The sequence below is a fragment of the Melitaea cinxia genome, chromosome 30 (assembly GCF_905220565.1).
Source record: "Melitaea cinxia chromosome 30, ilMelCinx1.1, whole genome shotgun sequence".
NCBI lineage: Eukaryota > Metazoa > Arthropoda > Insecta > Lepidoptera > Nymphalidae > Melitaea > Melitaea cinxia.
In genome coordinates this window covers 6,989,961-7,002,423 of record NC_059423.1, presented here as the reverse complement: position 1 = coordinate 7,002,423, position 12,463 = coordinate 6,989,961, and the positions used below count along the sequence as shown (strand labels likewise).

General features: G+C 33.4%; 1 protein-coding gene across 1 annotated transcript in view; it reads right to left on the bottom strand.

Moving 5' to 3' along the window:
* Positions 1–12,463, bottom strand: part of LOC123668190 (scavenger receptor class B member 1-like) — a 54,211-nt gene that overhangs the window by 24,478 nt on the left and 17,270 nt on the right. Inside the window, exons 2-3 of the mRNA XM_045601980.1 lie at positions 10,382–10,473; positions 8,897–9,060 (exon numbers count right to left, since the gene is read on the bottom strand). Of these exons, the coding sequence (XP_045457936.1) occupies positions 8,897–9,060; positions 10,382–10,473 (256 nt within the window). The remainder of the gene's footprint in view (positions 1–8,896; positions 9,061–10,381; positions 10,474–12,463) is intronic.

Sequence of the window (12,463 nt, the reverse complement as noted above, 5' to 3'; positions counted from 1 at the left end):
GACGTTTGACAAGTTACTGTGACACAATTTTTATACACGCACACAATCGCACGCAATGCGCATGCACACGCGTAAACACGCACATTTAAAATCACATGCACATGTGAACATAAGCATCAGGATGAGTTCAACGATCGGTGCGTTATTGAGAAATTGCAATTGAAATTAAATTGAGTGTCAATAGTCGTTACAATCGTTTTGTCCTTTAAAATCTGATTTTCAATATCATTAAGAGACTTTAGAAGGCTCGATGAATTATAACCGCCATATTTATAACCGACTATAAAAAAAGGCTGTCTGTATAGTTGGTTTACGAACGATGGTTTAACGTGACAACGTCATAAGAAAACATCTCCTCGGACGGATAGTCCAATCGAATGATAGTATGTGGAATATAGATAGATGCGGCTTGCGCAGCTGTCACTGAACGTAATGGGACAATGAGCGCAACGCAATGAGCCATTCTTTTTAGTGCATGCCGCCGGCGTTAATAGATTTATTAGACGTTGTCACGTCAAAAGGAGGAGTTTCTCAATTATGTTGTATTTTTATGCGTGTTACCTCATAGGACAACTCGAAAAGTACTCGTTCGATTTCGCTCAAATTTAAATGGAACTATACGAGAAGCACCAACTTTTCTGTATAAAAGAATCATCTAAATCGGCACGAAAAAGTTATGAGGTCGAATTGAGAGTCTCTTCCTCTTTGTTAATAAAAAATTAAGATTAAACCTTATCAGTCACTTCCCAGGAACAATTTTTATCAATTATCAACGGACGTCCACGACTCTACACAGAAAATCATTTTTAAATGATTGATAAGTTTATAACTATGACGAGAACTGTTTATTCTATGTAAGTTTTATTATTAAGATAGAATACCCTCCCAATTTCTGACGCTTTTTCGTACTTATATGTGGCGTGATATCTCCGAATCCACATATTATCTATATTATACATATCTATAATAAAATGGTAGGAAAGTCAAAACTGTACATTGATTTTTTTTAAAGAATACTTAGGGTGTGATCTACAATCGATACCGAAGCCAAAAATATAGTTTTAAAATGTTTTGTCTATTTGTCTATTTTTCTGTATGTATGTCCGGGATAAACTCAAAAAGTACTGCATGGATTTACTTCTTTGGCACGAATATTATTAAGAAGTCGTGTCAACATATAGGCATATTATCACGCTATCACCTACGGGGAACGAGCAGTGAACCTTTATTTCTGCAACGCATTCTGTAACAACGTGTAATCTAACGACGCATATTTGAATGTCGTTATTATGTTAATAACTATGCTATAAGCTAGCTTCATACTATAAATAAAGACATTCTGTAGTATATTTAGTATCAGCATTGCACCCGTGCGAAGCCGGGGCGGGTCGCTAGTTCTAAATATTTTTGAAGTGAAAATTTCCTTAGTCGCGTTGCGCACATTTGTCAGGGGAAAATCTTATGGTTTCGCGTCACCGACATGCTTATAACAGTATATCTGTAGCTATACAGCTGACGTATTGTGCACCATAATTCACATAATTTTAATTCAAACATAAAATTTTGCACAAATTTTTATTATTATGTAATGTGTTCTGTATTTTTTTTTATAGTTAATATAGTTTTAATATGTGTATGTATGTATCTTTAAAAAAATATAGGTATCTACCCTTAAACGTACAAAGGGTCAATCAATTTCACTATCATCACTACATAGTATAAAACAATGTTGCATTCTCTGTCCCTATATCCCAATATCCCTATGTATGCTTAAATCTTTAAAACTACGCATCGGATTTGGATGCGGTTTTTTTATTGAATAGATAGTGTGATTGAAAACGAAGGTTTATATGTATAATACATGCGTAATATAATAAAGGAACACTGATAGTTTTTGCAGCCGTGCGAAGCCGGGGTGGGTCGCTCGTTTATTTAAATAATCAATGAAAGGTGAACACAAAAACAAAACATATTCTTTGTATTTTGTTTTATGCTGAAGTAAAGTAAGGAATTAATATCGATGTAATTTTAAATGAATAAAGAGAGTTGATATTAGACGTCGCAAGTATAGCTTATAACTATTGAATATAATTTTAAGATTTGGGAACTATACTCGGCCGCAATATCTAAATTACTTTGTTGTTGAAATTAGGACCGGGCTTTATGAGGTTAATAATATCATATACCTATTGTGTAAATGTGAAATAATAAATTAGTTTTTCTGTGGTAGCATTACTTTTAAATACAATTAATTAATTAAGGCAAATATAATTTTAAATTATAAAATGACGATTCAAAAGTGCCTTTGAAGAATGTTTGATAATGTAATTTTTGATTTTAAAATTATATCAATATCAAATGAATCATGTCAACTATGACTTGTAATCATAATTATGTAGTTTTTTGTCATAATAATAATAATCTGTATATTATTACGTGAAGCAAAAACTTTGTAACCCTTTTTACGATAATTGCGCGGACGGAGGAGTATGAAATTTCGCACACTTATAGTTTATATAGAGAAGGACTGCAAAATATTAATATTTTTTTTTAAATTATGCATAAAAAATAGATTAAATCAATAAAAAAAAAAAAAAACGTTACACACACTGCCATGTATTTGACACACACACGCATATATACTCTTTTGTTTATTATTATAGTAGTAGAGTCTTTGACAACAGAACCTTAATAATATTAAAACTTATCATTTAAATTAATTACGGTCGAATTTCGACAGCTGGGCGACCACTAGTTATGTATTATTGGTTACAATCTGAACTATCTAGAAACGACATTGACCTGTCGTTTAACGGCTAAAAAGGATTTTATGTCTCTTTTATGTTAACTGTATAGATTTATATTTAATCTGTGTAATATTTTATGTTATACAAGCTGAAAAGAAAATTGAATGTTATGCATGCTAATTATTGATATATGTATTAAGGACCTCACTATATAATGTGTTTATATCAATGTAAAAATATGTATATTGTTTATTGTTAGTATGCTTAAATAAATAAATAAATAAATTAGTTTCTAGAAACAAACTACTAGAAGGCACTGCTAAGTATAAGTTGCAAACAATAGTTTTAAAAGAGTGCGTGGAGGCGTGCTCTTTTGGATTTTCCAAATATTTAAATAACTAGCCAACCCGTGTCCACTTCATTGGGCGTTAATTATTTTTTTAATGTAAATATGTAGAAAAGTTTTCTTCTCGTTCGCATTTCTCCGACTTGATTTACATTTACTATTATTTTTCACTGTTTTTTTTTATTCTCTTATTTATTTTAGGGATTGTTTAATAACAATAAAATATTGCATATATCACTCCTTAATAGTGTATCTTTCTATTAGTGAAAGAATTTTCATGATGAGATCAGTATTTGCGAAGATTACCCCCTACATACAAACAAAGTTAGAAACTTTACCTCTTTATAATATTAGTAAAGATTTGTATCCCGGCCATGATTTTTTCAACAATCCGTACGTGATTTATTTTTTTAATATATATATTAAAGTAGATATATAATAATAATTATCAATTATATAGACGAGTGGAGATCATGGGCGTATTTTTCCAGCGGCCAAAAGGGTCATGGTCCGAGGCGGCATTCTGTGATGGTCGGCGCGAACCAAACACGAGGGGTGGCGTAACCCTGCTGAAAGTTCCAAATAATAACATAATAACTTCCCATTCAACCATCGTTTTTATTTGGAACTTTCAGCAGGGAAGCTGAACATCATCACTACATAGTATAAAACAAAGTCGCTTTCTCTGTCCCTGCATATGTATGTACGCTTAAATCTTTAAAACTACGCAACGGATTTTGATGCGGTTCTTTTTAATAGATAGATTGATTCAAGAGGAAGATTTATATGTATAATAACATCCATTAAATAGTGGAGAAATACTGTTATTTTTGAGTTTTCTAATGTTATGTCGTAAATAATTATTATTTTCTTCGCTTAAATTGCAAACGCAGGCTGAACCCTACGAGATTTATCAAAATAATGTACTAAATATTGTACACATTGAAAAGGTCTACAGAAGACTCCTCGATGGTATATACCTATCTCTTATGGATATCCCACAATAACATTTTTTTGTCATTTATTTTTTACGACAAATAATGGCTAATTTTCGAAGCGATTTTAACCAATACAGCATTAATCCTTATCCAATTAAATACCTTAAATATGTTTTTTATTTAATATAGATCTATATGGCCCTTTACAGCACATGATTTAAATGAATATTTTCGAAGATATTACAGATTTAAAAATCGCGGTACGTAGCGTTTGCGGCAGTTCCGGCTGGCTTTTTAACCGACTTCCAAAAAAGGAGGAGGTTCTCAATTCGACTGTATTTTTTTTTTGTTTTTTTTTTTTTTTTTTTTTTATGTTACATCAGAACTTTTGACTGGGTGGACCGATTTCGACAAATTTTCTTTTAATCGAAAGGTGGTGTGTGCCAATTGGTCCCATTTAAATTTATTTGAGATCTAACAACTACTTTTCGAGCTATATCTAATAATGCGTTTTTACTTGACGCTTTTTTCGTCGATCTACGTCGTATTATACCGCATAACTTTCTACTGGATGTACCGATTTTGATAATTCTTTTTTTGTTGGAAAGGAGATATCCCAAGTTTAGTACCATGATAAGGAAACCAGGATCTGATGATGGGATTCTAGAGAAATCGAGGGAAACTCTTGAAAATCCGCAATAACTTTTTACTAGGTGTACCGATTTTGATAATTCTTTTCTTGTTGGAAAGAAGATATCCTTAGTTTAGTACCATGATAAGGAAACCAGGATCTGATGATGGAATCCCAGAGAAATCGAGGGAACTTCTTGAAAATCCGCAATAACTTTTTATTAGGTGTACCGATTTTAATGATTTTTAATTTAATCGAAAGCCGATGATTATCATGTAGTCACATTTAAATTTCATCGAGATCTGATAACTACTTTTTGAGTTATCTTTGATAATGCGTTGTTACTTGACTATTTTTTCGTCGATCTATGTTGTATTACTCGTCGATGTAATTGAAGTCGGTTTTTTTTTCGTTTGCGAGCAAACACAATTATACTCTAAGTTAACGCGTGCGGGCCACGGGCAGTAATGAATAAATCAAAACTACTGGATCGATTTTAATCATTTTTTCAGTGAATGACATGGGCTATAATTATATTTTATACCCGTGCGAAGCCGGAGCGGGTCGCTAGTACGTATATAAGAATCGAAAACTATTTGCTATACTCGATTTGTACCTGAAAGTCAGCGGCAATATATTTCGAATATTATTTTCCTTTTACTCGATAAAATTATGGAACAGGCGGCCTAAAAAAATCGTCAGCCGAAATAGGTATAATGGGTATTGTTAGTTTCGTCAAGGATTATAAGAAAATTATACGGAATAGGCGGACTAAACAGTTAAGCTGAACCAAAATAAAACGAAAATTTTGTTAATTAGTTATATTTTTATGGGGTGGCAAACTTTATTAGCCCGGGGCGTCCAATCTCAAATTACGCCACTGGTGAAGATTATTTCAAGTTCGGCTCTCCTACTAATATAGTTTATAATAAGCAGAGTTTCCCCTCTGATAGTCAAAGATACGAGTAGTATTAGTTGTAATTATCTACAAGCATATGAATACAAAATATTTACACTACTCAATATTTGAAATCGTGTATTGATAATAAATAATTTATTGCAAAGGTGACACTATTATTTCATTAAAACATGTAAAATTGATTTTTTTTATCTCTTAATATTAAAACAATATACTTAATCAGTATCAAATTATTTATTACATACATATTATCTATATATCTAAATAAATAAATAAAATTGGAGTGTCTGTTTGTAATATAAAAATAATCGCTTTTTTAATAAATGCATATGGATGTATACACGGTACATGTACCAAAATAACATTTTTTAATATCATATCAAAAATCGACCGTTCCAGCGGGGTTCGAACCTGCATCTCCGACTGACCGTGTCGGTGCTCTAGCCAATTAAGCTATGGAACGATGTCCCCGCACACAGGAGTAAATCTTTGTCCTTAAGTGTGAGGCATTTATTTATTTAACGGTGAATAGCGTCAGCCTTTTCTTAAGGGGCTACACTACCTCAGCTCGAATTCAGATTTCACCCGTACTAATTACACATGAGAATTGAGAGCGCTTAGTTGTTCATCGCGCGAATTATATGTATTTTCTCCCCACAATCATTACCAATAGTTATTTTTTAAAAAACGTAACATATAAAATGTTCTTCATACTTATTTCAATTACCATGCTTAATCTCAAGTCCATAACTCATCTATATTTACTGAGTTAATAAGGTTTTAATACAAAAATAGAGATAACTTTGTGATTTTTTTGTATCGAGAAAATTTTATGGAATCGTGTTTTCAAAACATATGAAAGATAGTTTATGTCCTGAACTTTACCATACATAAATTTCAAACTTAAACATTCAGTAGTTTTGAAGATATGGACATCCTGCCGAGTGGAAAATAAGCAATTTGAGGTAGCATACACTCAATGTGATAGTTTTAATAGTTTTTCGTTGTCAGTAATAAGGAAGTTTTTTAGAAAAAATCTTAATCGGATGGAAACATAAGTAATTATCATCAATAGTTCTAGCATAACGACGTACAGTGTTTATTATGTTAGCGTGTAATTACCGTCTATTCGTAGGAAACAAGAATTGACATGTCATGTTGAATCGCAATGTCTTGAAACAAATGAATACATCATTTCTTACTCTGTACAACGCATTATTAAACTGGCGTCTTTTCATATAACTGCGATATCAGAATCGATTCTATAACCAACATATAAATTATATTGTTTTTTATTAAAGCATTAGGGCAAGTAAGTTGCATATATGGAAAAATAATAAAATTTATTATTAAATAATTATCTATACTAATATTATAAAGATGTAAAGTTTCTAACTTTGTTTGTATGTAGGGGGTAATCTTCGTAAATACTGATCCGATCACAAAAATTCTTTCACTAACAGAAAGCTACACTATTCAGGATTGACATAACCTATATTTTATTGTAATTAAACAAAAATTTAGTAAAAATCTTATATATAAAATTCTCGTGTCACAATGTTAGTTACAATACTCCTCCGAAACGGCTGGACTGATTTTTATGAAATTATGTGTGAATATCGGGTAGGTCTGAGAATTGGCTAACATCTATTTCTCATATGCTAAGTTATAATAGGGGGGGGGATAAGGGGGACTAATACATACATGGCAAAATAACGTTTGCGGGGTCAGCTAGTTATAAAATTACCGTCATGTGTACGTTAGTGTCGTGTCAATGACAGTTTTACAGTCCAATCACCTAATTATGGCCACTTTTTAACCGACTTCCAAAAAAGGAGGAGGTTCTCAATTCAACTGTATACTTTTTTTATGTATGTTACATCAGAACTTTTGACCGTATGGACGATTTCGACAATTTTTTTTAATCGAAAGGTGGTGTGTGTCAATTGGTTCTATTTAAATTTATTTGAGATCTAACAACTACTTTTCGAGTTATATCTAATAATGCGTTTTTACTTGACGCTTTTTTCGTCGACCTACGTTGTATTTATACCACATAACTTTTTACTGAGTGTACCGATTTTGATAATTCTTTTTTTGTTGGAAAGGAGATATCCCTAGCTTAGTACGATGATAAGGAAACTAGGATCTGATGATGGGATCTCAGAGAAATCGGGGGAAACTCTTGAAAATCCACAATAACTTTTTACTCGGTGTACCGATTTTAATAATTTTTAATTTAATCGAAAGCTGATGTTTGTCATGTGGTCACACATAAATTTTATTGAGATCTGATAACTACTTTTTGAGTAATCTTTGATAACGCGTAGTTACTTGACTATTTTTTCGTCGATCTACGTTGTCTTACTCGTCGATGTAATTAAAGTCGGTTTTTTTTCGTTTGCGAGCAAACACAATTATCTCATGTCTTCCCAACACTTTTTAACCGAATTAAAAAAGAAGGAGGCTACTCAATTCGATATATATATATTTTAATGTATGTTCGGGAATAACTTCGTCGTTTGTGAACCGATTTTGATAATTATTTTTTGTTGGAAAGGAGATATCTTAAGTATGGTACCATGATAAGGAAACCAGGATCTGATGATGGGATCCCAGAGAAATCGAGGGAAACCCTCAAAAATACGCATAACTTTTTACTGGGTGTGATCTTGATGATTTTTAATTTAATCGAAAGCCGATATTTATCATGTGGTCACATTTAAATTTCATCGAGATCTGATTACATCTTTTGGAGTAATTACTTTGATAATGCGTATTTACTTGACTATTTTTTCGTCTACCTACGTTTTATTACTTGTCGATGTAATTGAATTTGGTTTTTTCGTTTTCTTTTCGTTGTTTGTTTCGTATGTTCTTCAAATGTGTCGATTTTAATGTTTTCATGTAAAGAGCTGTACATACTAGTGCTTAATTTTTATCAAGTATAATTTCAGCTGTGCCGTAAAGGAAAGGACGCCATTTTTATAATACGTTACATTATCACGGTGAATTATACAAGTCGTCAAAAACTAGTGATGAAATTGATACAATCTAGAACGTTGACTATAGATGGTTTCAATTGTCATAAGCATTGCAAGCGCATTGTCGATCATATCCCCGACCTACTTCAAGAATTCTGACTATCTCACTCACAACTCCTGTTGTGACTGTGCACACACACGTACACAGAGTCACGCTACGACTTGGGACCAGTATCATTTTGGCTGCAATGTTTTGTAGTTCACGATAATTCCCCAGTCGGGCTGCTCTATATTTTAGCAGAATATTTTGATATAAAATTTGTATACTTACGAATATACATATGGTCCAACTTCATCGACGTGTAGCTTTTCATCCAATCCATCCCTGACCCTCTGCCAGTTGGTGTAGTTGAAGACGTGAACCTTCATCAAAGGATGTACCGTGGGCCGTCTCCACATCGAGAAAGCGATGCTGTTGTTTCTTATTACCATGTTCTGTTGGAAAAAGAAACTTTTAAAATTTACGTTACAAATTTTCTATCTATTTAATGATATTTATTAAGTTGTTAAATTTTATTGACATATTATATTTTTGTATAAACTTAAACCGACTTCAAAAAAAAGTAGGAGGTTCTCAATTCGATAGTATTAAAAAAAATACTATTAGCTTTATAAGTGAAAATGGTCACGTAATTTGACTAGCGTGTTGGCAGAGTTTGCAGTGACTCTGCTTTCTGACCAGAGGTTTGTGGGTTTCGTGCTTCGAATCTCGAATCGAATTCGAATATGTATAATTGTATTTATGGATATTAATCTGAAAAAAAAATATATATCAGTGGAGTTTTCCTACAAAGGAAAAAACAAGGAAATGTATTTATTTCTTATTATTTATTAATTTACGATAAGACTACGTGTATATCTTTATATAAAGTATTTTAGATATATATCGTTTCCCTAAATCATTGTAACATATATATTTAATTCCAATTTACATAATAAAAATTTATCTAAATCAATCGATTGGAACTTAAATACATAGCTAAATTTTTATGATTTCAAACAGTGTCGTGGTATTGTGGTAAGGTGACCAGAACTCTTGGGGGCAGTGGGGGTAGAGTCGGCAACGCGACTGCGATGCTTCTGGAGTTGCAGGTATAGGTTACGGTAATCGCCTACCATCAGGTGAGAGCCGTACGCTTTTTTCGGTCTTGTTGTATAAAACAAAAACTTTTTTTTAATTCAGTGGATTACAGAAAGAAATGCGTAAATGCTTCTCCCATCGCTAAAAAAATTTAAATCTAACATAAACCAATGATTTGTTTATACTAACTACACAAAGCTGCTGTGTGGTTACGGCAGTAAAGAATATAGCCACCCCTCTCTACCCGTGGGTGTCGTAAGAGGCGATTAAGGGATAACACAGTTCCACTACCACCTTGAAACTTAAAAAGCCGACCGATGGCGGGATAACCATCCAACTGCTGGCTTTGAAATACAAAGGCCGAAGACGGGCAGCAGCGTCTTCGGTGCGACAAGGCCAGCCCTGCCATCACCAACCACCAACCCGCCTGCCCGGCGTGGTGACTATGGGCAACACACATAAGGCTGAAGTGATGAAGTGATGATTAAAATAGTATTATAAAAAATGTACACGCATAGGAAAGGAATAAATTTATATGATCGAAAGTCTTTTTTTAAATGTAACTGCGGAGTCTTTTTAGTCTTTGGTATCATCGTATTAAATATAAAAAAAAAATAATTAACTATGCCTATTAATCTCTTGGTAAATAAAATATAAAATAAGGATAGTACCAACCGATATAATTGCATCATTGATTGTGTTCGTGAAACAGAAGAACACAGTTCCTATTAGACTCAAGGCGAACGTCGCAGAGAGTAGCACTAACACTGAAAGATAAGAGACAAAGATTAATAAAATTTGACAACAGAACCGCTCTGGTGTAATGGTGGAAGTAGGTGCCTAAACACCTGCGGTACTGGGTCCCATTCCCACTCGGGATGGACATTTGTATTCGTACAAACATTTCTTTCCGATTTGGATGTCTGCACTTGTGTCCCCGGTCTGAGTGTCCTTGTGGGTCACCATCATAATCACCATGCCTCGGAGGGCACGTTAAACGGTCGATGCTGGTTGTTATCACATACACCTGATAGCGATCGTTACTCATAGTAGGGAATACAATATATAATAATTCGGAGATCGCCTAAGACTGTTGGCTTTTTTATCATAGACTAGCGACCCGCTCCGGCTTCGCACGGGTATAAAATATAATTATAGCCTATGTCATTCACTGAAAAAATGATTAAAATCGATCCAGTAGTTTTGATTTATTCATTACTGCCCGTGGCCCGCACGCGTTAACTTTAGAGTAAAAGCCGGCCAGAACCGCCGCAAACGCTACGTACCGCAATTTTTAAATCTGTAATATCTTCGTAAATATTCATTTAAATCATATGCTGTAAAGGGCCATATAGATCTATATTAAATCAACAATGTACTTAAGGTATTTAAGTAGATAAGGATTAATGCTGTATTGGTTAAAATCGCTTTGAAAATTAGCCATTATTTGTCGTAAAAAGTAAATGACAAAAAAATGTTATTGTGGGATATCCATAAGAGATAGACATATACCATAGCGGAGTTTCTGTAGACCTTTTCAATGTGTACAATACTTAGTACATTATTTTGATAAATCTAGGGTTTAGGCTGCGTTTGCAATGTAAGCGGAAAAAAATTAATTATTTACATCATATTAGAAACCTCAAAGATAACAGTATTTCTCCACTATTTAATAGATGTTATTATACATATAAACTTTCCTCTTTAATCACTCTATCTATTAAAAAAAAAAACCACATCAAAATCCGTTGCGTAGTTTTAAAGATTTAAGCATACATAGGGACATAGGGACAGAGAAAGCGACTTTGTTTTATACTATGTAGTGATACATGATCAATTGTAGCAGGTATGTATATGCTATCAGGATAGTGCTTCTGAGGAGTGTTGGGAGTAAAGTCAGCATCGTGCTTGTGACGCTCCTGGTGTTGCAGACGTCTATAAGCTACGGTAACCACTTATCATCAAGTGGCCCTACATTTGTTTTCCGACAAGTTGTATAAAAAAATCCCCACTTAATAGTATATATCCGCTACGATTGACTTCATAGGTAGTATAATGTTATTGTATTTTATAGTGGAGATTATATTCGCTTGCGTCTTATCTTGGCATAATTTTATATTAATACTAGCTGTGCCCGCGGCTTCGCCCGCGTTGAAATCAGTGTGACACAAAGTTTTCTCGGCAAACTTCCAGTGAAACTCTAATCATAATCGGCTTATCCGTTTCGTAAGCTTTCTTCTTGAAGCCCTCTCTTCATTGGTGAAACCGCATGAAAATCCGTTCCGTAGATTTTGAGGGAATCGATCACATACACTTTTGGGGACTTTGTTTTATAATACACTAACTGTTGCCCGCGACTACGTCCGCGTGAAGCGCGCGTCGCGTTTAACAAAATGGTTCGTTGAATTCGTTCGTTGAATTGTGGTATGAAATAATGTAGTAATAATATAGTATTGTAGTGTAAATATGTTTAAAATATACTGCATGCAATTTAGTTTTTAATATGGTTCTACGTAACTATATATGCCACGGAATAGCGTAACACACTCTCTTCCGTGACTCCGTGACGACAGGGATAAATAAAAAGTATCCTAGCAACGTAAAGGTTTAGATATTGTAAAAAATATATTTTTTTGTACTACTTATAAGTGATCAATATAAATGTTTCTTGAACACATAAGGTTGCAACGCGGTTATTTTGCTTTAAACCGACCTTGCTGTATATGTTTCATACAAACTATCAACCCCAATTAAACC